This window comes from Poeciliopsis prolifica, unplaced genomic scaffold (genome assembly GCF_027474105.1).
Source record: "Poeciliopsis prolifica strain line A6 unplaced genomic scaffold, Auburn_PproV2 SCAFFOLD033, whole genome shotgun sequence".
NCBI classification, from domain to species: domain Eukaryota; kingdom Metazoa; phylum Chordata; class Actinopteri; order Cyprinodontiformes; family Poeciliidae; genus Poeciliopsis; species Poeciliopsis prolifica.
Genome location: NW_026562408.1, coordinates 5187047 through 5213713, shown reverse-complemented (window position 1 = coordinate 5213713; position 26667 = coordinate 5187047). Strand labels below are relative to the sequence as shown.

The 26667-nt window shown below is 36.9% G+C and overlaps 2 protein-coding genes across 2 annotated transcripts in view; one reads left to right on the top strand and one right to left on the bottom strand.

Moving 5' to 3' along the window:
- The window catches only part of ubl3a (ubiquitin-like 3a), a 38060-nt gene extending 20015 nt beyond the window's left edge, over nt 1–18045 (top strand). Inside the window, exons 2-5 of the mRNA XM_055051529.1 lie at nt 9856–9964; nt 12485–12571; nt 15634–15711; nt 16372–18045. Coding sequence (XP_054907504.1) covers nt 9856–9964; nt 12485–12571; nt 15634–15711; nt 16372–16424 — 327 coding nt within the window. The 3' untranslated portion in view covers nt 16425–18045. The remainder of the gene's footprint in view (nt 1–9855; nt 9965–12484; nt 12572–15633; nt 15712–16371) is intronic.
- A 3696-nt stretch (nt 18046–21741) lies between these two features.
- Nucleotides 21742–22953, bottom strand: or30bu1 (odorant receptor, family 30, subfamily BU, member 1). Its single transcript, XM_055051271.1, has 4 exons — nt 22731–22953; nt 22476–22653; nt 22105–22408; nt 21742–22032 (listed from the first exon to the last, which is right to left on the bottom strand). The coding sequence occupies exons 1-4, from the start codon at nt 22951–22953 to the stop codon at nt 21742–21744; spliced, it is 996 nt and encodes a 331-aa protein (XP_054907246.1).
- Between the last annotated feature and the right edge of the window lie 3714 nt (nt 22954–26667).

Here is a 26667-nt window from a genome sequence, read left to right as displayed (position 1 = left end):
CTTTGCAATGTTTTCAGTGTGCAGTTGAACAGTGTCAGCAGTTTGGTGTCATTGTTGGACTCTGCAGTTTTGTTTTCACTTTTTTATCATCAATTTTCACTCAGTTGATTTTTTTTTCTATCATTTTTCAGTGACTTGGGATTTGGTGTCTAAAAGTTGTTGTGTTTGGTTGTGTTTTCTCTTTGTAACATCCTGAATCCTCTTGTTTTGTCTGGAGAATCCTAAAGCTCTTCACACTGCATTCAGTCATTCAGCCATTCACGGATGTGGTGGTGAGGTGCGTTGTAGCCAGATGTCACCCAAACTAATTTTCTTTTTTAAAATTTTGTATTTTTGTCAAAACAGAATTGAACCATCTTGAAAATTCTGGGAAACTGGGAATTGCCAGACATGGATGGTTTGAGACAATTAAACATTTTCTTAAACATCTTTTTGAAAATGTGAATACAGTGGTCGTTTTGGTATGGGAGATATGGGCAGTTACTCAGGGCGGCATTAGAAAGGGGTGACACCCAAGAACTAAAAAATAAAATGCATTTTATCTGTCAGTTGTTTACTACTACATGTCTTCATTTGCAATTGAGTAAGTTACCATTAGAGGTTGTTGAGTATTGGGAGACTACATTACTTACTTTGTGCTACAAAAAAAAAGAAAATTGAGTGAAGGGAAGAAGGTTTCTGCAATAACTAGAACTGTGTGCATACTTCTATTTCAAGCTTACAAAGTTAAGCATAGTAATCAATCACGATTAATCATAATGCTACTGTGTGATAAATATGATTTATTTTTTAATCAATTGACAGCACTAGCCAACTGGAACGTTAACTGTCCAAGATAGATATTGGCTTCTTGTTGAAAGCAGTAAAAACTTACTTTATGTGAAGCGATTTCAATAAAAGGAATTAAAGGGATGCTAAAATATTTTTAATTCACATATATCTGCATCATTACAGAAAGTCACCTTAATGTTCAACAAATTTAGTAAGGAATCACATTTTCTTTTTAGTTTTTTTCTCCCAAGCAACAGGAAAGTGAATACGTCAAGATTTGGAAAAAAAAAATATACAATTTGAACTCTTAGAGTGATAAAAATGTTCTCTCTGCTTCTAAAGGCAAAAGAAAAGACGCAGCAACCGACTCGAGCAACGAGATGTGCAGCAGTTCAGGGAACAGATTGCCCTGGTGGCACTCTTCTGTTCAGCCTTATCTTATCAAACCCACCCCTTATTAAATAAACAGCAGAGATTTAGCCGCTTGGGAAAGTCTGTGTGGAGGTTTGTGTGAATGGAGAGAGAACAAAATGGACTCCGACGGAGCAAATAAAACACAACTGCTCTAATTGAAGTAGTTCTCAGGCTGCCATCATTTTTCACATTTGTAAACAGATTAGTGTTTGGAGCTGTCCAACGCCATCATCTTCACATCATTTCATCTGTTAATAACACAAATTTACAGTAGATGGAGATCCAGTTCATCTTTCTGCATCTACACTCTGTGTCCTTTTAGTGCGAAGGTTTAAAGAGGACTTTTCTTGTTATGGCTCAGCTCCCATTTGGCATGCTAATTCATTTGGCCCGATGGGGGTTGAAAAGCCTTTTTTAAAGTGTGAAGTCTCGATCTGAACTGAACATTGAGGATGAGGCAAGAGGCAGCTGTGAAGGGGAACCTGCCTCGAGTCGTTCTGACAGCTGTGATCACTCGCAGGAAGCAGTGTGTGGAAGGCCTGATCAAAGGCAGCTACCTGGCGTCTGCGCTAGTCATCGTATGGACGTGTGAGTCCTCAAGGAGAGAGATGACTGGCATCACTATTTGCCTCTGTGGAGAGAGGTGGAGCAGCTGATGGATTAAAGGGTTATTGGTATGTTAACAGGTAGAAGGGGAAGGATGACGAGAGAGCTGCAGCTGATGCTGATGCTGTTTGTGACAGAAAGAGATGCTGGATGGGATGCGGATGTTGTATCAAAGGATGTGTCTATCTGAATGACTGTATAAAGAAAAGGGCCTGGAGGGAGAACTGAGAGGTGCAACAAAATAATGAGACATGAGGTTGATAGTTGTGACAAGTCCTGATTGTTTCTTCCACAAGTTTAAAATGAAAACCTGGATCTTTGCAAGCCAGGCACTTTCACAAAAACATCTGAAAGAGAAGCATTACAAAATAATTTGAAAAATTTCAGTCTTTACAGATGAACTTTTAGAGGAGTGTTTCTTTACTTTAATTAAAATGCCTCAGATTATCTGAAACCTTTCTGAAGATAAGAGAACATATTTAAAACTATTAGAAGTGCAGTGTGGCTATTAGCTTCTTGTGCAACAGGAAACTCAGGGAGCTTCAGAAAGAGCATCTGATAAAGCGCTGTGGTGTTGTTTTTTTCCATTACTCTTGAAGTAGATCATCTCTTTAATTATTAATACCTCTGGTAGAATGCTTAACAGGAGGACAGGTTGGTGTTTTATGGTCACTGAAGAAAATACTGACCGCATAAGAAATAGGAAAGTACAGAGTAATGCAGATCAACATGACATCATTCTGGTGAAGATAAAAATGTTGCAGATGTCATAAATTTTAGTTCACTTGTTTGTTTTTTGTTGTTCAATCTTCTGACAAAACATTCAATCTAGGAGGACTTCAAAAATGGCAAAAATAATTTTACCATGAGACTATTTGATAATCCACTTTACTTCCTCATACTTAGATCTGAGTAACTTGTTCAAAGCACCAACTTATAAAACAAAATGACCTTGTGACAGGAGCTTTTAATTGATCAAACCTGAAATGGATTATTAAACACTTAATATAAATTCTTCGAAAATGATTTGGTTATGGGTTTCGCTTAGTTTGAATTTTTCTAGGAAAATCAAAATGGAGTCAAGCGTGCTTCTGCAGATATGAGGACAAAAGTTTTGCTTGAGTGGCTCTGAATGACAGCTGCAGCATAACCTTTAGAGAAATCCCATTAGCATATTGGAGTGACAAATCCACAAATGGAGCTCAGATTAGATTTTTTTTCCACAGCTCACTTACTTTGCCTAAGTCGTGTAATTGTTTACCTGTTATCACAAATTTCTAAAGATAAACATTTAAAACTTTTGCCCCTTGGTCTCTGTGATGCATTTTGTGCAAGAGTCTCAAACAACAGTCAGAAAATGAAGAATCAGCAAATTTGCCACAGTTCAAAACATTTTTTGTTGCAAAATTGCTTTTCCTGCTTCCAGGAGTTCTGACAGAACACAGTGAGCATGGAGAAAAACAGGACAAAATGGTACAGATGACTAACTAGCTTCATGGTTATCACCAGCAGAGCATGACTGTCGGTATTGGAAGGAAAAACTAAAGCCTGGATCTGACTGTTTGTCTGGATCCGTCTTTTCACCGTGTGCCGTTTTAAAGTTACAGTTTGTTCAAAGATATAAAGTTTATTTCCTCGAAGTCAAGCACTTATTTTTTTAAGTTCATGAAAATGATCAATCACTTATTGCTATTTCTATAGCCACATTTTAGGTTCTTCTATTTCAGTATCTCACGGTTCATTTTGGTACCAAAAGTGCAGGAAAAATCTGTTTTTCCTGCGCTTCAAAATGGAAAAATCCACTTTCAAAATTTTTGTGAAGTTTCAAAGTGCTGAAATTTGGAAGAAAACATTTTGGAATTTCTTGAAACTACTATACTTTGGTTAAAAAAAAAAGAACTCAAAGTTTGAAAGTACATCACATATGCGTACCTTATAAACAGTGAAGTTATAAATAAACAAACTAGGTAGGTCAAGGTTCTGACTCTGTTAGATGCACCTGTCCTCACACTACAATGAGGCTGGTGCAGTATCAAAATAGCTTTAATAATCCTTCCAGCTTTGCTCTCTTCACTTTTGACTTCGTCACACCATTTTTAGCAAGCATTTCAACATTCATTAAAAATAGTCACTTTTCCCCATCATGTTTCCACTTTATCGTTCAGATGAGTTTATATTTCATCCATTCTCTAGTGGGAAAAAACACAATAAGGAAGAGATGCTATTTATCACTATTTTTGCACCTCAGCAAAATCTGAGTCATTTGTAGGCATCAAGAGCTGTTGGTGTTCATTCAAGTTGCCAGATATAATATTGGCAATCAGGCTGTGAACGCATAGCACTTAAAATATGATAGCCTTATAAAAACTGCGTCCAAGCAGACCTTTGTGATTGTGACAATAAACATGTTGCTAATAGGATGAGGGTTGTGATTTGATATTTGTGAAAGAGAAATTGTGTGCTCTGTGTGCAAACAGATTTTGGTGAGAAAAACCAAAAAATGAGAAATGATCATGTCACTTTTCTCCACATTTATCCTATTTTATCCTGACTGTCATTACCAATCTTCAAAATATACACTGAAGAAGTTGATGATTACTCTTCTTTTGAACTTTTATATTAGTGATGTCAGCTTTATTGCCACCTGCTGGTGCTGCATTGGTATTTCTGACTTTACTTTCTTTTTTTGCTAGAATGGTGATAGAAGAATGAATATTTGTCAAGTCGCAGCAAATATTAATCTTAAAATGTAAGCTGAAGAAGTTAATGATGTAAAAGAAATAAAAAATGTGGTCTCAAACCTTTATGTGTTTGTGAATCACAATCTCTGATTCGACACCATTGTTTGGTACAAGTTCTGCTTTTTGGGAACTGCCACTATTGATGGTGTAGAAATATATCAGATTATTGCATCTGCTTTGCTGTTCTTTTTAAAAATGTAATAAAATTCACTTAAGGACAAAATATGGTTTGAATTTCTGTTGGATTCAGTCTAATACCTAGTCGAATTTGCTTCTGCATAGTTTTTAGTCTTTGTGTTATATTCTTTGTAAGTAAAATTGAAAATGGTGAAATTTTTTGGCAGCTCAGAGTTTACTCAACATTATGACAGCTGTGAAGAAGTTTTAGCTCAACTTTATAGCTGTTGCAACTTGTAGAGAAATGCTTAAAAACAGGACAGGAGCTGTTTGAATTCTTATGGTAAAATTTGCAGTTTATAAATCAATACTTTCAAATGTTTTTTGGCAGGTTTGACCCTGTGTAGATCATAAATGTTTGATATGTGTCCTCAGCTGCACTCAGTCATGTTTTAGACCTCAAATAACAAATAAAGGCATCATTTTTAATGGAGAAACAAAGATGAGCCTTGTGAAGCTAATTTAAAAACTGATGGAGCAACGCATTCCCCACACACTCCTACCCAGAGAGGCTCCGAGAGTACAAATCCTTGCCTGAAGCTTTGTTTCTTCTATTTTATCATTCAGCTGCTGTTGCATAACTCCTCTGTACGTACGTGTGCAGAAGGAAGAGAACATAAACAAAAAAAGAGCCTATTATTTAATTAAAACTAATCAAAAGTCTTTTTCCCTTAAGGATGCTTACAATTTTAACTTCTGAGGAAGCGAGGCTGCTGATTCTGAGGTTTTACAATAAGTCTTTTGAGATAATAATGTGCCTTCTAATGTGTTTTTAATTAAAGAAAAGATTCCCTTCATCACTTTTACTCGTGAATGGTGGCAACTTATTACAAAATACAGAATGCCAACCTGGATGCTCTTTTCTTTCAACACATTTTGTTCACACTTTGTCACATAAGCAGCTTAATTAAGCTTAATTTAGCACTGTTATTAAGCAGTGCTAACAGTTTTACGTCAGTGCCAGACAACAAAAGTGCCAATTATATGCACAGGTTTACCTACATCATGCTGCTTTTAAGTTTACTGCCTAATAGTCTCCAAATCTGATGTGCAAGTGAATCCAGCTACTCACTTATAACAACTCCTTCGCTCTTAAGTTCATTCATACAGTTAGCCATCCAAGCTCACTGCTTAGGCCGCTCTAATATATTCCCACAGGAAGGCTTCCCACTCTATAATTTGTTGACTGCTGCAGAGTGTCTAAAGAGCAGCAATACTCCTTAATGCACTTGTAAACAGAGGCTCACAGATACACACAATCTGTTGCCTCGAGAAAGACTTGAGAGCTGTAGTCGGGCTGCAATAATTACAGGCAGCATTGAATTTCCTGCTCTCCTCTTTTTGCAAACAGTGTTTAGCAGAAGAGGGGCTTGCTTGCTTTCCATGTTCACACGGTGTGGTGCTCCCTGAGACATCGTTGCGTTGTATCTAAATGCTACACAGTGAGGGGTCTGCAGATCTTTTGAGCCGCGTCATCAGCTTTTCTGGTGCAGACTACGTGTCTTTTTAGTCTTATGGTTTCAGAATCAAGAATGGAGAACAACACAAAGTTTCAGCATTCTGACATTTTACAGCTGCAGAAACTTTCACATCCTCACATTGCAACAGAGAAGTACACACTCTGTTCCCCCTTCTTTAAAACCCTCCACGAACTCTGCAAAGCAGTGGAGCGTGCACTTGACATATGCCTGGCATTCATGGGCAATTAGCATTTTGTCTGTAGATATGCTTGTGTTGAAGCATGAAGTGGTGCCCTACCCAATACTCGAAGCTTGTATATTTGTTGGAGAAAATAGATTCTAATTGAATATCCTTCCTTCGGCTGCTTTGAAACCTCATTACCGGCCCGTTTACTGAGGAGAATCCAGGAAGAAGGCGCAGTGACCCTGAGGGAGAGCTGGAGGAAGGAAAGGAAGAGTAGCTTAAGTGAAGCACAATGCCAGGCAAAGGTATTAATACACTGATCACTTCACTTTGTCATGTTACAACTTAAAACCTGTAGTTTATTGAATTTTTATAGAAATGCAGCAGAGAGCCGCCAGTGACTACAAATTATTTGCTGACAAAAGTTTTCTTTTTTTTCATCAAGCAAATAATAAAATAATCAAAAGAAAAAGCAGCTTGGGAACCTGGAATATCCTGGTACAATGGTACTTGACGCGCTACCTACTGGTGTTTGCTAATCCAGAGCACCATTCATTTTCCTGGATGCAAGGCTAAAACCCAAAGAGCCAAGAAAAGGAAAAGGTCAATGTTAGTTTCTACCAGTGTGCATTATAATGCAGATTAAAGTATATTTTGGTGTTTTAAGTATTAAAATAGGCAGTCATAATCATTTTTAGTCTCAAGAGTGTCAAAATATGCAAAACATTAAGTAATATTACCATTCTCTGGCTATAACACAAAATCCTAATAAAATACAATAAAGTTTATGCCTGTAACCTGTCATAACGTAAAAGGTTTAAAATGTTGCCTTACAAAGGTCGGTACATTCAGTTCAGGACACAATAATAAATGTGGAAGAGAGGAGCTCTCACTTTCAGACACAACCTGGTGAAAACAAAAATCACATCTAGAAAAAAACAGCAGAACTGACTCCCAGTTTGCATCATGTGTCCACGCAACCGAAGTCCAAACCTTCCTCGCATCCTCCTTCACTATTACGATTTAAACCTTTACGTACATTTATGTTTTTATTTAACGGGCTGTTTAGAAGAGAAAACATTGAGGAATGACTGACAGCAAAGATGATATTCTTAGTTACACATGTTTGTGCTGTGCAGTCTGCTTTGAGGACAGAGTAAAGTGTCTGAGCCCAGCTCTGTGCCTCTTGATATTCTAGTCTTGCACATCGCCCTACTGTACGCTGTGCAGACTCGGAGCCTGACGGAGTGAGGCAGAGTGAGTTTCAGAGTGAAGCAGGGAGACGGAGCGAGCGAAAGGATGCGAAGATCGCTGCGAGGAGAGGAAGCAAGAACCATGTGACGAGGAAAGTGAGCAGAGGGTGTTGGGCCTGGGGGCGGGGGGCTGGCGAAGCTATCTTGTAGGTGTTATCAGGTTAAGCCACCCACGACTGACTGTCGCCATGGTGATGCCATGGTTACGACCAGGTGTTGTCAGGAGGAAGCGAGCGCGTCTTTGTGTGAAAGAGCTTCTTCAGTGACTTTCTTTGTTCTGCGTGCCAGTGTGGGCAATAGTTCAACTGAGACATTCAGCTGTTACTTAGAAGATCGACTTTGTCATCTTAGTAGTTGAAGCTTTTCTTCACAAACTACAGCATCGAGCAAAGGAGGGTTTATTAATTTTGCCTAATTTTTAATATAACCATAGTGACTTTTTACAGCTTAGTAGGCAAACAAAGTGCAAGTTATTCATACCCCTTCAACTTTTTAGCACTATAAATATCCTGCTTTATCTTTCTGGTTGATTTTTCTTTCCTTTTGTTGTTTTATTTCCCATAGCAGGAACAGTGGTGTATTTTTATTGTTAATGCATCTTTTAAAAAAAATCTTTTTCAGCTATTTCTGATAATCCAATGAGATAATTAAAGATGGCTGTACATTACACATGTTGCTTTTGAGCAACTCTGTTTACTTAAATGCCTATATTTGCCTGCATGAGGTTTTTACTCATATACATAAAAAAGCTGTTTGCTTCAAACTTAAATGGACTCTATTGTTCATTTTCTGTCTGAACCCAAACTTCCACTTTTCTCTCATAATTAGCCAATCAGACTTTGTTGAATTATCTCAAATATATTTTCATTATAAGATAAGCTCATTTCTTGATAGTGACAAAAAACGATAATCAGTGGCGGCTCTATATGTTGATTGTCCACTGCAGAGTGTAGATGGAGAGTAAGAGGCTGTGTTTTAATCTGTTTTGTGTGTGCGTGGGTTTGTTTACGTCTGTTTGCCTCGTCTGAGATTCAGTTCATAAGCTGATTTGGCAACGTGTTTACCGAGATCTCGGTTTCAATCCATTGGTGTTAGCCCTGTTACATCACCGTGCGGGAGAAGTTGTATATGATTTCTGTACGCACACGTGTGTGCGTGAAGCGGGCAGGGGTGTGTGGCGTCCAGGCCGCAGCACATGGAAACACACTGCCGACAATGACACACGTGCTTTCTCCATGTGTGCACCGCAGGCCAGACGCACATATAGACATAAGCAAAGGGCAAACACGCACACACAGCACTGAATAATACTCCTGTTGCGGCTGTATACTGCTTCAATGCTGCACATAAATGATGCAAAATATAAGAAATCCCAGTTAACACCTGCATTTTTGATGAAAAATGTGAAAGCATGAGGCATTTAGGGACATTTTAGCATATTTACTGGGTTATGCATATTTATGGTGAAGTTATTCAGACTAAATAATTTTAAAATTCTGTTAAGAAAGCTAAATTGTACTGACTACTGCACAATGGGTCACTATGAAACACCCAGTGTTGCTCCACAGAATTTGACTTGAAACTCTAACCTTTCTTTATAAAAGGACTGCAGTATTAGTAGCCTTGAAAATTAAAGCAGTATCAGCAGCTTGTTGATGCCTTGATACAACTTGCTAAAATACATTTAACCAAAGATTAAGGGGTTGTGTACTTGGATATCTGAGCCTGTATGTGAGTTTAAGACTTTGTGGATTCAGTTTTTTGCTTAAAAGTATGTAATAGGAATCGCTGAAGTTGGATCGCCAATGATAAGAAATCATTAAAAGAACAAAATAAATGCAACTTTAATACCTTAAGATGATGCTAAATTCTTACTGCACTTTTTAATGTTCATCTTCTAACAGACATGTTATTGCAGGGCCTCTTATTCCTGCTTTTCGTGGGAACTTGTTGAACTGCCAGTAAGAGACAAAGCTGGGAAACGAAAGTATAAAAAATATATATAGTTACAGTAGGGAGGAGGAAGTTTGGGAGACAGATTGGAGTTGATTCAGCGGAAGGATGCTCCACAGGGTTTCCATATCCTCCTCCTGTTTCCTATTAAATTACTTTGCTTGAACCTGTATGCCTGCCGATTCAACATTAAGTATAAGATATCTGTTTTCCACTGTGGTGCTCATTTTTAACATTTGCATTATTGAACCCTACACTCATTTCTAAAACGTTGTGTCTTTTGCTCTGTGTTGCAGATAAATCTGCGGCTTATTCTGGTCAGTGGAAAGACAAAAGAGTTCCTCTTCTCTCCTATGAGCTCGGCTGCAGACATTGCGAAACATGTTTATGACCACTGGCCGATGGGTGAGTAGCCCCTTCTTTTCCCTTTATTTATTACCATAATTATATTTTTGTATTGATACATTTGCCACATAATATATTTCACTCTGTTATTATGGCTTTAGAGTATATTTGAAGCAGCAAACTGTACCATCTATAAATGTTCTAGAAAAATAATATTTTAAATGGTCATCCCTGCCAATATTCAGTTTTTCACTTGCTTCAATTCTAACTATGAACTATGAAGCCATTTATTAATCACTGATTTTATTTAATTAAATTCATTTAATTGTTTTTTTTTTTAGATGTGATATTTCTGTTGTCTTTTGGTTTGATCTCTTCTAACAATGTTTCAGCAGCTTTATATGACATCTTCTACATCAATGATGCAAAAGTAGCATTTTGATGCCTGTAAATTTAGGTTGTCCTTTATCTTCATATGGAAACAAGCAAAGAAAGAAGAACCAACTTTATAACAGACAGTGAGGGACAAACTAGCAAAAAATCTCATGTAAAATTGGTTTCTTGCCATAATATCTGTTGTTGCTAATAGTGTTGGATTGGTATATCTGGTTACTTTTTGCTTGACTGATACATTTAATAATAAAATGGTTTAAAAATGCTTAGTTATTACAACTGGATTTTAAAATGACTTAAAATGCCACAGTAAAGCCTCTTAATAAACAGTAAACTATAGATCACTATAATTCCCATTTCTGTGAAGTAAATCTTAACTGAGTGGTGTTTAATTCCAGCCCTTAGGTGTCTTTGTCCTGCGTGTTTGAGATGCTTCTCTGCTGCAACATACCAGATTTAAACATGGGAATCACCTCTTAATCACGGCAGCAAGTTCTCTAAAGGCCTGTTAACGACCCATGATTTAAATCAGATGTGTTGAAGCAGGAACTGCTAATTTTTTTAATTAAAGGTCCCAGTTCAAACAAACCAAAATATAAAGAAATAAACTGCAGTGTATGTGAAGCATCAGGCTGAGCTGTGATGAAATCACCTGCTTTTACATGGTTTCAGAGAAGACGGTTACATTCATCTAGCATGTTTTGATATTTTTAATGTTCAACACCCTGCATGAGTTCCTCTGCTACCATTAGAAATCATTTAAACAGCCGAAGCTTGTTTGTTGCAGATGAAAAAATTAAAAAGCATACAGGCAGTACTTACTTTTGATCTGTCTTTGCTGTTCCCAAACATAACCTTCCCTCACATATTCTGGTCTTTTCTTTGGAAAACTATATTTCTTATTCTTATTTTAATTGTTTAAACACCAAATACATGATAATACACATTAAATAAAACGTGGAAACTCTGTTACTGCTATTCCAGAAGCTAATTTTAGGTTTTTCTCATCTCTGCTCTTGGGATTATAGCCAATCTCCTGGATTGGCTAATAACACGTCAAGTAGCATTCTACCTGGGTATTTAAAATTTACAAGCCGCATTGTCTTTTGAATATTTTAAATTATGCTCTACAAAAGAAATCCTCAAATAACAGATATTCTGCAAATAGGCAAAGGTCAAGAATGATTGAAGTGTTTGATGATGAGTTTCTGTTCTCACATTTATATCACAGATATATTTTTGAAGACCATAGAACTAAGTTTTTATTGCGGAAATTAGGCTTTATGCTGATGTTTTCATAAAGCCTGCAAGTTGCTAATGCAGTGTCATTTTTATCAATTAGGTACACTGTTGTATAAGCAAAAACTATTTTTAAATGTCCGTCTCTAGGTAAGTGAGAATCCATGTAGATTTTTGGTGTTAAGTAACAGAAGTGAACTCCTTTTCCCTTGATTATCATTGCATCCAGGAATGTGGGCTCTCAGTAATAACATCCACCCTCTTAAATGCTGCTGCTGCGCCAGAGATAGAAGCATTTGATACTCCTGATCCTGAACTTAGCCAAATGTGGCATTTTCCCACGGAGCTGGGAGCGTCCTGCTTTTCTAGAACGCTAAATACAAAAAAGGGGAAAAAATACCACAAATTTCCCACATGATGTTGAGTTCTCCTCAACAACCAGAGTCTTCTGTTTGGGAAGCGCCCCATGTTCCTCCCAGACAACAGATTAGTCGGTTAGCAACAACACTCTCGACTCAGCGAGAGACAAACATCTGGTGGCCAGACTCTGCTGCTGTGAAACTCCCTCCACTGTTTTTCTCTCTTGCAGTTTTTTTTTTTCTTGTTCAAATCCACACCTTTGGTTCTTATTTTACTGCATTTATTTCCACAATCCTGCAGCACCTCTCACAAAGACAAATATTTTACTTTTGTGTGTAAAATTATATTTTGCCTGGGACTGTTTCATGACTGAACAACAATGTAAACCATGTTTCCATTTACTTTGGATTTCCTTTGACTGCATGGTTTGTTCTCTGAACCTTTACATCTTAGCTGATATGAAATGCATTTACTTTTCATTTAGTTTTGAAAAATTTAGAGAAGAAATATAGCTCACAGGCAAATATTTTCTTTCATCTGTCTCTATAACGTTTTTCCCCCCCATCTGTTTCCTTCTGTTTCTGTCAGACTGGGAAGAGGAGCAAGTCAGCAGTCCAAACATCCTGAGGCTGATCTACCAGGGACGTTTTCTACACGGCAACGTAACACTAGGAGGTGAGAAAACACCGGAGCTGCTGCCGCCCAGGGAAAAACGTCTGAGCGCTCACAGACATGCACACAGAAATCACAGCAGTTTGCTGCTGGAAACTTCTTTGCTGTTCTCATCTTTTTCCTGAGCCACAGAACAGAGGTACCTCAGTGCTCTGGACAAGCCTGCTTTGATGGAGGGAGGGGCAGGGGGAGCTCGGTGAACAAGAAAAATCTGAAAAAACACTGTAGACTGGCATTGGAGGAGACCTTGGGAAGGACAAAGAAGATACAGGGAGGAGGGAGGAAACGGTGGCTTCAAAATGAAAAGAAAAAAAGATAGGATGCTTGTTTCTGCAGCAGCCACACCTTGCTTCCCTTCAGCTTAAAGCTTCTTATTTTTGACTGCCCTTTGTTCATTTTAAAAAATTTAATCCAGTAAAGCATCCTTAATACTTTCACACTCTCCCTAGAAGTCGCATTGGTTTCATTGCTGGTGTGAGATGTTAAGATGACAATAGAAAATCCTCTTGCTTCCAAGCAAAATCATTTAGAGGTTCTAAAATGTAAACACAGATTTAGTTGGCATTTGTGTAGGGGATGGCTTCAGTCAAGGTTTTTTTTATATCTAACAAAAATAAGATTTTTATTCTCAACTGATGTAATCAGGGACTCCATACTGGACCCAGCATCCTTTTTTATTGGGCCTTTTCCTGGGCATAACTAAAAAAAATTAAAAACAGATAGTTGTCCATTTATACAGTGCCTTATTGGTATGGCTTTTTCTCTTACTACATTTACAAGTCAGTCATCATCCACAAAATCTGTCTTTTTTTGGTCCCAACAATTACAAAAATAATGTTTTTTGTAATGTGTATGCAGCTTCCTACATACACAACATAATGACAGTTAACCCTCCTGTTATGTTCGTTTCTGAGGTACAGCAATAATGTTCGTGGGTAGTGTTGAAACATGCAATAGTGTCAGAAACCCAAAAATTCCTCCAAAACATTTTTGTATCTTATTAACTTGAATACTAACCATTTCAATCAATATTTGTAGAATGTTGTATTATTGTTTTTTTATTTCTCAGAAATTAAGTATCAATAAAGACAATTTCTTCATTTACTCATCTGAAAACAACCTAGACACAAAAAACAATAATTTATTTTGTGATTTTTAAATATTATTATTATGATCTTTATAGTTGAACTTGAGACACGTACTGTTCAGGGTCAAATTGACCCACTGATTAAGATCAAGACAAATGAGTCATGCAGAGAGTATTTATGTTTCCACTCCACTTCTGCTGAGTGTCCACTCAGTGTGGGTGGAGTTTGCCCACAGGAACAGGAAAGTTTCCCGTCAAAAGTTGTGTGAACACCTGCGTTCTCGCAGCTTCCTAGTTAAGTAAAGAGAATAGTGAGAAAGTGGGTTCATGTGTGCATTTATGTGTTTGTGTGGTGAAATATGGTCCATAGCTGTAAGGAAACATATAGAATTGGATATTTTTTAATCTTCTTTTGCACTGCAACTTGACTGCCAGGTCAAATTGACCCAAACTGTATCTTTGTAAAAAGTAGATGCAGCAGGAATTACAAATGTGTAATTAATTAATTTTCAGTTTATTTGCAAAGTGCGCCTATTAAGACAAATAGAAAAAGTTTCATGCAAAAATAAAAAATACTTCCAACTATTTTTTAAACATTTTTAAACTTTAAAACAGGTCAGTTTGACCCGCAATATAACAGGAGGGTTAAAGACTAAAACTAGTGACTTTATAAATATTCACCCCCTTTAAGTCAGTATTTACTAGATGCACCTTTGGTTGCAATCATAGCACACAGTCTCCAGAACATCTACCCCAATAAAAATACCACTATAAAGTCTTCAAACCATTTCTGTGTAGCTTTGGCTGGATGCTTTGGCTTGTTGTTTTGCTGTAAAATAAATGTCCTCTGAAGTAGATGGAAACAAATTGTCCTCCGCGATACCCAAAAAGCTCCACTTTGGTCTCATCAGACTAAAGAATTTTCTTCCACTTGACCATGGAGTCTCCCACATGAAACTCTAGTTGAGCCGTAATGTAATGAACAGTGGCTTTCTAATTACAATTCTCCCAAAAAGCTTCGACTGGCGGAAAATCCTAAGGAAATGGTTTTAGTACGCTCAGTCTCTCCCTGATGAAGCTCGTAACTCCTACAACGCTGTTTGAGGTGTCCTCTGTCCTGTCTTGACAGAGTCACACATCTGCCATGTCTCTTACATTTCTTGACTATGGATTTAACTGAAATCCAAGTTTCAGGTTCACTGTCCTAGACATTTTTTTTTGTGTCCACCCCCCATCTTGTCCTTTTATTTGATTGTTCTTTTGGCTTCATCCTGCAATGGCTGTGAGAATTGGAAATTCAGACTCATTTCCAGATGTGCTTAATGCTTGAAAGTATTGGTGAGTCTGCTATAAACAGGTCGAAAGTGTTCAGGTTCCAATTAAAGTACAATAAAAATAAAAAAAAATCCTCAGTAATTTAAAATGAGAAACTTTCCAGAGATAAGTCTCAATCTGATTCGACATACAATGCCTACTAACTAAATGAGAAAATGTATAAATATATAACATTTATTTTCACATTTTGGTGGTTTCCCAATGATTTGGTTAAGTTGGGCAAGAATTTTGAAAAATGCTAAATGTTTAAATATTACTTTAAAGCTCATATCAATTCAATATGACTTTTAATTCTGTATGTTATTAGTGTTTTTTTAATAATGTTAATCTTTTTTAAAGAAACTGAGCAGTTAAATAACCAAAGTGAAAATGAATTAGTCAATAGGTGGCACTATTAGTTATATGTCTTTATAATATTGCATCCATTTCTGTAACTTTCAGTCAGAAAGACTTTATCATTCAGCCACAGACCCGCCTGCCTGAAATGGCTTAATTTTCTCCACAATACAGCACAACCCTTTCAAGTTCGTTTTAATTTCTTCTCAGTTCTGGCAGACTATTGAGGACTGAAATGATACTGATGTTGGATGACATTGCTCTGGCTGAAAATGACCTTTACATCCTTCTTCTTTCCTCTCACCAGCCCTCAAGCTGGCCCCGGGGAGGACCACGGTGATGCATTTAGTTGCCAGAGAGACTTTGCCTGAGCCAAATTCCCAAGGTAATACGCTCTCCATCTTCCCTGTTTCCATTCAGAGGGCTTTTCCAAAAGCTGAAGAACTTGTAAATATTCCACTCCCAGTCATTATTTATTTCTACACATGGTTTCTATTTGAGAAAGAGCCAGGAGTACAAATAATTGGTAGAGGTTTTGCTCCCAAGACGACAGCTTATTGTGCAGATTATAGATCTGATATCAATCACATAAGATGGCAGGTTGTCTGTAGATTATTGTACATTGGTTCCAATAACTCATGACTGAGCTCATTTAAAAATCAATTAAAATGCAGGTTTTAGTTGGAATCAAGTAGATTTTTGTCCACTCTTGTTTATAAATATTTCTTTATTAAAAAATGTTGGGAAATGTAGAACTTAACGGTTTAATTTAAGATGATTGTTTGTTGTCTCTCAGGTTTTAATGTGCCAGGTTCTAAAATAATTTAAATCTATTTTTAAGTATGCAAAATTACATTGTTGTGTATTAATCAAAGATAAAGGCAACACATAAATTTAATTTGGCCTCATTTCTCACCTGGATAAATTAAGCCATCCTGAGTAGACCATAAAGAGTTAAACTGCAGTCTCAATTCCTTTTATTAGACACTTTGCTGAGTCATTGTTTGTCCGTGTGATGGTGCTTTATGTGTGTGTTTGTGTTTAGGTCAAAGGAATAGAGAGAAGACTGGGGAGAGTAACTGCTGCGTCATTCTGTAAATACACACCTGCGCTGCCAGCCCTCCGTTCTGCTAGTCCGTTCATGCCGTCAATGTCCTGGACCCGATGAGCTTGTCCTCTGTCCTGGAGCCTGTCTGCCACCCGGATGCACCCACTAACCCCCAAACACCCCCACCCCCACACACACACACACACACACACACACGCACGCACACATACACACCTCCTTATCACCACTCACCGCCTTCATTCACACATTTGCAGGTTAAATAGGATGTCAGCAGGCTCAGGCTGATCCAAGACCGAATTGGGGAGCTGGAAGTTGATTAACAATAGAGTTGATTCCTATGCTATACTTGATTTGTTGTTTTTAACTGAAAAGTAGAAGAAGGAACCGGATTTGCATGTGTTTTTTTCTTTCTCTTTGCTTCTTTCCTAAACCTTCTGCCATACACTGTCACACCCCTAATCGCCATCTTTAGCTGGTCAGCGGAGTCGACTTCTGGCCGAAGCTTCGCTCCGGCTTCTTCTCGTTGCAACACAGCGGCCAAGTTTGTGTGTGTGGCCTTGTTTTCTCATGTAGACCGGCTGAGAGTTTTAACTACTAAGCTCATCAGAGCCTCAATGTGACGCTGGGTGTAAAACCTTATGTGTTTGTCTGAAAGCACCTCAGTGCAGCACAGGAAGCGTAAAACGTGCCTGATCAGAAAACTCGAACTAGGACTCACTCCCTCTGAACACATCTGTGTCCTTTTTAACTGCCCTCCTCTATTTGTGCCCTTAAAGGTTGCAGGACAGAAATAACAAAGCTGTGCAGAAATAATCCTGTTTTTAGCCAGATAGAAACAAGTATACAACCAACCAGTGTTGGCGGTCCATCATCTTTGGAGACTGGGTTCTAGCAGTCCATGAGTATTACTGACCAATCAAACTGGTAATTTATTAAAGCATTACGTGAATTTTTCTCCTTCTCCTGTGACATCCTGATCTCATCACTTTGCTATCAGTGTTGTGAAGGATCTCTGAGACGTCACCTTAAGTTTGGAAATGCTCTCTCCTTGTCTTACTTCTCTCTTCTTACCTCTCCTTCAGCATTAATGAGTCTATTTTGCACAACAGAAGCATGTGCTCTTTCATCAGATTAAAGCAAATGTATGAAATGGGTTTTATGTTATGTTTCCAATGGAAGTAATGTTCCAAACTGAGGTTAACACTTGTTGAATATATTTAATATGAATCTTTATCTAGAACATGGAGATTTTAGATCTTGGTGATATCCATTATATTAGTGTTTAGTCGATGATTGTGTGTATGGTTAGCTTCTAGCCAGTTCACAGTCACTCACTGACGATGTCTTTGTGTTTAACAGCAGCAAATCCTCCCTAATTGTTCATGGACTGATGGGTTTTTATTCTCTTTTCTTCTCTTTTTTCATTTGTTTGTAATTTAATGTAATCCAATTTTTTTTTCTTTTTGCTTTGAAGAATTGCTTTGTAACAGCACTAGGTCTTAAAAATATTGTTTATATTGATCAGGGTTCAAATCTGTACAGAGAAAAAATGTTTTGAAACCAGTTGTAAATAGCACTAATGCTCCCTCTCCCCACCCCTCCAAATCTTCAAAATACATCTGTAAACTAAATAAAGGTTATTGAAGTGCACTTCGTTCTGTCGTTCTTCACAGCCCATTAACTCTTAGTTATACGCAGGTGTCCCTCTCATTCTGGAAAAGAATTAAAGTTGTTGAAATTTCATTTTACATCTGGATAAGTAGTCTAAAACAATATTTGTATTTTCTGACTTTATTCTTTCTTTCATTTCTCATCCATCCACCCAATTGTTCCTTTTGTTGTTTGTTCGTTTTTTCTTACCGATTTTGCTTTTAACTCCTGACATCTGTGGAAATGTCTTTTTTATATACATGATATTTGGACTTTTACTTTAGATGATGACGCAAAAACCAAAACTCCGGTAACACAATCTCCAGAAATAGTAACGCTAAAAAAAACAAGTTATATGAGTAACACGAGAAAAACTGAATCGTTCTGCCATTGTCCAGTGAAACAGCTGTTTACCATGGAAACTGAGATAAACTGGATGACGGACATCACTGAAAAAAGATATCAAAGTCTCCCTGCAGTTCAGGTGCTAAATTGATTGCTCTCCTACATCAAGCAAAACAATCATACTTCCTCAGTGTTCAATATTTCAATAATGTAACGAAACATCATTCCCGTGTCTGGGTTTCTAAAATCCCAGACATGGGAAACCCATAACTCAGCTCTTATAGCTGATTTATCAGTTTGTAATGCATCTGACAAATAAGACATATAAGCAGCAGAAGTCAGTCTGACGCAAATCAGGAAGGAAACCTTTAGAACTGCTATAAAATTAGATAAATAATCATGAATGAATGCAGGAAACGCAGAAAGACTGCAGTTGGGAGTGCCCTGTTCAACTGTGAAAACACATCTGTATAATGACAACAGATGTCATTTTGGTGAGGAAGTAAGGAGATATTTTCTTTGTTCTCACTAAAATAAACTAAAGTTTGCAAATAAACATTTTACAAATGTGTATTTTGAAAACTTCTAGTTCTGGAGAATATGAGAAAAGGAATAAATAATTTTCTGAAATAGATAAAATAAATCTACTGCCTCTATCTAATAATCAAACTTGGTCACAAGGCTGTGAGAGGAAGAAACTTTAAACTTTTGTTGCAAAGTTGCAGTTCTTGACATATCAAAATCCTAAATAGATTATTCTAAAAGAAAAAACTGCTGCTTCTTTTGTCCTTGACTTTACAGTTAACCTACTTAAACATTGAAGACTGCAGATAAGACCATGAAACAATCCAGAGACATCGTCTGCATTGAGATTATTAACTCCTGCAAGAATCAGCATTTACAAGAGAGGATGCTTTGATCAACCACCGAGTGTGTAAATATTTTAGTTAGGCCCTCAAAGGGAAATGTGTTATTCTCAGTTTTTGCTTTTGCTATTTTATTAGCGTGTTTATGTAAAAATATTAAATGAGTTTGGATAAAAAAATAACTGGAAGTGTTTTGTTATCAGCAAACCTGTTGATTTGAAACCTGATTTACATCCAAGTATTTGTGCCTCTGCTTGTGGAAATTATTCATATTCACTGTGAGAAGCGATTGTTTGCTTGACTGCTAGAAAGAATATGGAAATAGTACAAAACTCCATTATGCAACTTCTTTGAGAAATAAAAATGCTATTAAAAATGTTACTTTCTTTTGCTGAAACCAAAAAATATGATGCTGAAACTTAGTAATTTCTAAGTGTTTGTTTTGTTGTAGTGAAACTGTAAATGCTAGAAAAAGAATGTTTGTTCTCTACATTTCTTTTTGATGTTGAATGAATTGACAAAATTTCAATGCTACACTTGAGTAACATTCCCAGTCGTGCATTATAGAGTTATTTGAGAACTGACATTCCTGGAATCTCCATTAGGCATGACGAAGTTTGAACTTTGTCATGTGAACACAACATTTTATGACCAATCCATTACGGGACAATGAGCAGCAGGCTTTTGAGGAAGAGAGCACTGACTCCGTCACCCATTTTTCTGTAAATTCATCTTGTACAACTGCAAGAAAAAGATAATGTTGGTTGCATCAGTCAGATGTGTTGCTGTAAGGTTGTGTATCCAGGTTAGACAGCAGTGAGCAGGTCAAGGTTCAGCAAGCAGAGCTATGTTGAACACAGGGTCCAGCTCAGCCTGCCTTCCTCTCAGGCTTTTCTGCAAACATTTAATGCCTCATGTACTAAGTTAATGACACAGGGAACAAACAAGGTTCCATTGCTGTGTGGGTTGTTTTAAATGAAAGTCAAAGCTCCCATAAATAAATCTTTGACGTATCAAAACAGAATGAGAGCAGCTTTCAAAGGTTAATTCATTCACAGGTGATGACTGTATGTCCTGTGTAGACTTTTCCCTTCCTCCTCTCATCCCTCTCTCCTCCTGAGTCCACAAAGCTGTAGTAGGTGCCAGATGTGAAAGACGCTATTCTCTCTTCACTGGAGAAAACTGGGATATAGTTTGAGTAACAGAAACACAGCAGTCAAGATCATGTTTGTGTTAAAGGGGCGGTATTATGTATTTTCTAGATACAAGTGTAATTTTATAGCACAATCAAGTGACTCTTTTGCCTTTAGTTTTAATTAAAAAACCCAGTGTGTATCAAACATGATTTAAAATAAATTTCACTTTGTAAATTGTGCATCTGTATCTTTAAGAAGCTCCCGCTCTTTCCAACACTCTGCCTTTAACATGTCATCATGAAAACGTTTCTCCATTATCCCGTTAATAACCCTTCTTGGGAGCATTGGACTGAGAAAGACTAGGTATGATGAGATCAGTAGACACATAGTTCCAGCAAGTGCATGCTAACTGGTGCTGCTGCTAGTCTGGAGGAGCCGTGCATGTGAGGCTGAGGTGGAACTTCGGTGTGGAAACCGCAACTCCAAGGAAGAGCTTTGTGAAAAAACCCTTTAAAACCAGCTGATGTCATTGCTGGGTTCTCAATGTCAACATTGTTAAATAAAGAAAGCCTTTTGGTCCTGACATGTCACTCAGACTGGGAGAATGTCTCTATCCAAGAATAATGTAGTATGCTCACACATAATAAAGACACCAGTTCATCTTTATACCCATTCTAAGATCCTACAAACCTCACTTATGTTTTATTTGCAGATTAAACAGTTTGACGATGCTGCCATCTTCTGGCTTAACACCATCTTTGAAACCTTAAACGCTTAAGGTTTTAAACTGCACTTGTACATCGAAGCTTGTCTTTTCTGAGGTAAAATAAACATTTTATGAATCTGATTTTGCAATATGCTTTTTGTAAATTGGATGGGTATTTTACCAGACTCGTTGCAATGTGTGCAAATTTCACAAAACATTTATTTCTGTACTTGTAGATGCCTTCAGATATTTTTTTAAACATACTTCTAAGCATATTCCTGTCCATGCTTCATCCAAACACACAATGTCTCAGTAAAAAAAAGAGAAAATCCAGACAGAATAATTGATGGATAATAAATTTACTCAAATATAAACAATTAAACATCCAAATTCAATTAGCGTAACCACTTTTGAGAAATTAAAATTAGAAATAAATGCTTTTCAATCTATTTGATAACATTTAATCGGGGTGGATTATTGAGCTTTGAATTCACCTTTCAAAATTGTAAAATTGAAAAATTATGAGCAAAGAAACGTCTTTTCTAGATACAAGTGATAGAATGCTGGGGAACCAAGATGGCAACAATAACCATATATTATTACGGAAAGATACACTAAATACATTAAATAAATAAAAGTTTTTTCATGTTACTTTGGGAACAGTGGCCGTTTTGTTGGACTTGCGCTGAAAAACCTGTAATCTCTGAACCCAGCGGCTCAATATTGCCTGGATCTCCTTGGTTCTCAGACAGTACACAAACGGGTTTATGACTGGAGGGAAGAAGCTGTAGAAAAAGGTTGTGGCTATTTGGCTGCCCGGGGTCATGTTTATGTTAGGAATCTTTGATGAGGAGTAGACGAAGAACCGTGGTACGTAGTAGATTGAAATGATGCAGCCCTGGGTGGCACACGTTGATAAGGTCTTCCTTCTGCCCTGTGGAGAGCAGCAAATCACAGTTAGGTCATCCTGAAACAAGAATAAAAACTACAAAAAGGTGCAGCTCACCTGTCCGCTGGTCATGTGAAAGACTGAGATTATGATGCAAAAGTAGGAGTATATCACAAAGCCCAAAGGAACAAGAAGAATAAACATTGCAGAGATGTATGAAGCACTGGAAATATAACTTTTATCCCCACATGCCAGAGCAGTAAGGGATATGGTGTCACAAAAGGCCTGTATGATTTGGTCTGATCTACAAAAAGATATCTGGGTAAGGACATAGGAGGTAGTACTAGGGAAGACGTGTGCCACTAACCAGGAGAAAACTGTCAGGATTGTCATAGTTGGGGCCGACATCAGCATGGGATATCTGAAAAATATATATATACATGATTAAAGTTTTCTTGTAGGAAAATGTACAGATGTTTTTTTACCACCTGAGAGGAAAAATGACGGCCAGATACCGATCCACAGCCATGGTCAGCATAATCAGGGAGTTCAGACTCCCAAAATAGTGGATCATGTGTCTTTGGAAATGGCATGTGTAAAAGCCAATACTCGCATCATTCCACCAATAGCGAGCAATAAGTTTTGGTAAAGCCACTGTGGTAAAGCCTAAAGAAAAACAACAACATACATCAGAACCATTTCAGATGCAAAATACAGTTTGATATAAAATATACAACATTCACCAATGTCTGAGAGAGCCAGGCTGACCATGATGATGTACATGGGCTTCTGGAGACTGTGCTCCAGAGCAAATATCACCACTAACACCAGGTTTCCCACCACTGTGGTCACATAGAGGATGAACAAAAACCACGCCATCATGTGGAAATACTCCAGCTGGAGACCTGGAAAGCCCACAATAATAAACGTTGACACTTCAGTATAGTTCTCTTCTACTTGAGCCATGCTGCAAGCGGAGTGGGGAGAGAAAACTGTCAGTCTGACAGCAACACTAGTATTCAACTGAATAACATCCAGGAAATGTGAGCAGACCTCACCCTGTGATTGTTTTAACAGTGTGGTGGGCAGAACCAGAAGACTCAGAGTTTTATTTACGATGTTCCAGCAAAGGAAATGTGTCGATGCAACTTTGTCTCAGAAGAGAAAATATAATTAGCGCGTTCAAGTTGTCTAGGAGGAGATAGACACCAGGCCCCCTGCGGCCCTGTGAGGGTAAACGGACGTAACTATTGGATGAATGGACGGGAGTTATCTAGGAAAACTTTGAATGACAACTTAGTCCTAGAAACTACTTTAAGATGCTACACTTTCAGCAGACTCAAGTATGGGTAGAACATTTCAGAGGCCATCTAATCTGCCAGGTTCTGACTGAAACAAAAAAAAAAATCTTTGGCCTTCATAAACTCTTTCACAGAGATTTTTAATTCTTTAAGTGACATAAACAAACTGGTAGAAACTGAGCTCATGTCCGCTATTTTAATAATTCTTGCAGAAATTGTGCTTAAGAGATATTTTTCTGATTTTTAAGATACATAATGTGTTTGACCAAAAGAACCTGTATAATTATTCAATATTTTTAAGAAATGCTAAAAATGTGTTAAACATTAACACATAAGGGCTGCAGTTGATTGACTAAAAAAAGCCAAAGAAGTACATGCACACATTGTCATCGAGTGGCTTCCTAGGCTTTTAATGGGACAATCATTTAGCCAAAAAGTGGGCCACAAATCTTGGTTTCATAGAATAAACTGGAAGAAGTTTTATCATTCTTGGCAGATTGCCATTTTGAGTGATGTAGGATAACTATACTGCTCAGACCTCATTGAACTTCTGCCACAGTTTGAAATAGAAATTGGTTCGATAGTAAAATAATATTGTATAACACTGACTATGGCCTCAAAAACTAGATAAATACAACAAAATTAAACAATTGTACATCTTCCTCCTGATCTGGGAGTACTTTAATTGTGCAATTCAGGCCTGAATTGAGGCTTTGAAGTTGATCTGGAGAAGACAGACACGACAAACAACCATGCACACACCCACTCACACCTACGGAGAATTTAGAGAGAGCAATTAACCTGACAGTCATGTTTTTGGACTGTGGGAGGAAGTCGGAGTACCCAGAGAACATTCAAACTACATGCAGAAAGACGGCGGGCCGGGAATCGAACCCAGGACCTTCTTGCAGTGCTACCAACTGCGCCACTGTGCAGCCCCAGGATCATCGTGAAAATATTCCCTGGTATTAAGGGATTGTTGGTGTTTTGACTGGACTGAATATATAATTTGCCTTTTATTTGCTAAGCTGAATTGGTTCACATTAAAGTTTCTTAATAATGTCTGATTAGACATCATTTTTTTCTTCATATGGTTTTTTTTGTTTCAAAACTCAATAAGAAACTAAACCATTTTCATCACAATACCATTTATTTACCAATTTGTGATCTAATTCTTGATTACAGACATCAACTATTTAATACACTTTTGCGCATTTGTTGGTTTAAAAACCAACTCAGCCTGCTGGGTCTAATCAAAGACCAAAGATGCAATTATTGACAATGTGAGGAAAGCTCCCCATGCAAACCCATAAGGTCGATCAGGTATAGACAAAGGATGGATGGGTTTCTGTTTTTCATCTCAGAACAGGAAGGAGGTAGCAGATGTCAACTCATATCCTCCAAGGATCAATTAGTAAGTTTATCATAACAAGTTTAAGTAAGACTCCAGTCCTTTGAGAAAGAAATAGGCTTGTGGGAAGAGGAAAAAAACATCAGCATTCTCCTGAGGTCAAATGTGAAGTTACTGTTCCATTATGGTGCAACGAAAAAAGTGTCACTGATGAGGAAAATTCAAATAAGTGATCATGCAAAGTAACAACAAGTTACCTCGAATGACTCTCTTTCTTTGACTCCACAAAGTTGGAAAGTCCAATCAAAAAATTTCTGTCTTTTTCCAGAACATCTCTAATAATCCAGATTGTTCAAAATGTCAGACAGTATTTGAGCTACTTGCAAACAGATTATCTCACAAAAAATGTGCCATTTAATAATAATACTGAAATGAAATGGTAAACAATTTTCTTTAACAAAACAATTTTTTTCTGGGCTTTAGCATGACAGACGGATATGAAGCTAACCTAATTTGTGTTTGGAAATTTTCATAAAGTCACAGTTGATAAATATTTTTAAATCTAATTAAACAATTAAATTACAGAAAAATAACAAAAGCACATTAAATTTGGTGGATAACCAAGACTGCATCTTGATTTCCACATTCTTATGTTTCTTTGTTAAAATAATTTGTCCTTCTCCTTTATTCCTTGAAGTGAATGTCCTGTGGGATAAATACTCATCCTGTACCGGGAGAGGGAATTATATTAATTTTCAATAATAATCTAATAGAAAATCCCTGTGGATGTGACACCAGCTTGACTTCAGGAGCCATGATTTATAAGCTCTGACATGGTTTTTGACACAGCAAACTGGGCCACATGCAATTTCACAGGGCCGCCTTTGGCTCTTCAGCCACTGGGCCTTCATAAAACCGGAGAAGAAATGGTTTTAACTATAAAGACAATAACAACAAAATAAATAACTAGCAGTTTTTCTCTGAGTTTTTATGCAAAACCTGCACAGAACATCAACAACAGAAAGGTTAAAGAAAGAGCTCACTCTGATTCTTGCCTGATTCTATGAAACAAATACTTTTTTCGTCTTTTTGAAAAGTCAAAAGCTGCTTGTTGGTGCATCCACAGGTTGAGAATGATGGGATGACTTGGTTTGGAGTGACTGAACAAATAAAAACATTGAAAATGACCTCTTTCTTACAGCACTGACATGAGTAGAACTTAAATAATAATAAAAAAGATTAGTCGTTCAGCATGAGCTGAGCTGCTGATGAAAACGTTTTCTCCTTCAATAGATTCATTTCAGATTTATTCAAGTCCTGAATGGGAAATTAATGTTAGGATATATATATATATATATATATATATATATATATATATATATATATATATATATATATATATATATATATATATATATATATATATATATATATATATATATATATATATATATATATATATATATATATATATATATATATATATATATATATATATATATATATATATATATATATATATATACATATATATATATATATATATACATATATATATATATATATATATATATATATATATATATATATATTTTTTTTTTTTTTTTCTATACTCCAAGCATAGTTTGAACATTATTTTCAAATCTCACCAAATAATTTAATATTATAACATTAGAGAAATATTTTTCCACCTAAATTTTACTAAACAGTCAAGAATAATGCCTGTAAATTGGATTTCAACCGGACTAAACAGGAGACAGAAGGAGAGGTTTTGAACAAGAAAAACATTTATTTTGTACCCGATGAAGGAATTTCATCAAACAATTAATTCATTAAGCAACAATAGCATTATAGCACATTTCTGCATGATGCACCAGATTGACCTTGGAAGCTCTAATAGTCAATTGAGATCAGTTTGGAAATTGTTATAGGCACAAGAGAAGCTGTAGCTTTGACGTCTAGCTTTTCAGACCATTAAACGCATTTTCCAGTCTCAGAGACAAGATCAAATAAGATAAGATGCTTTTC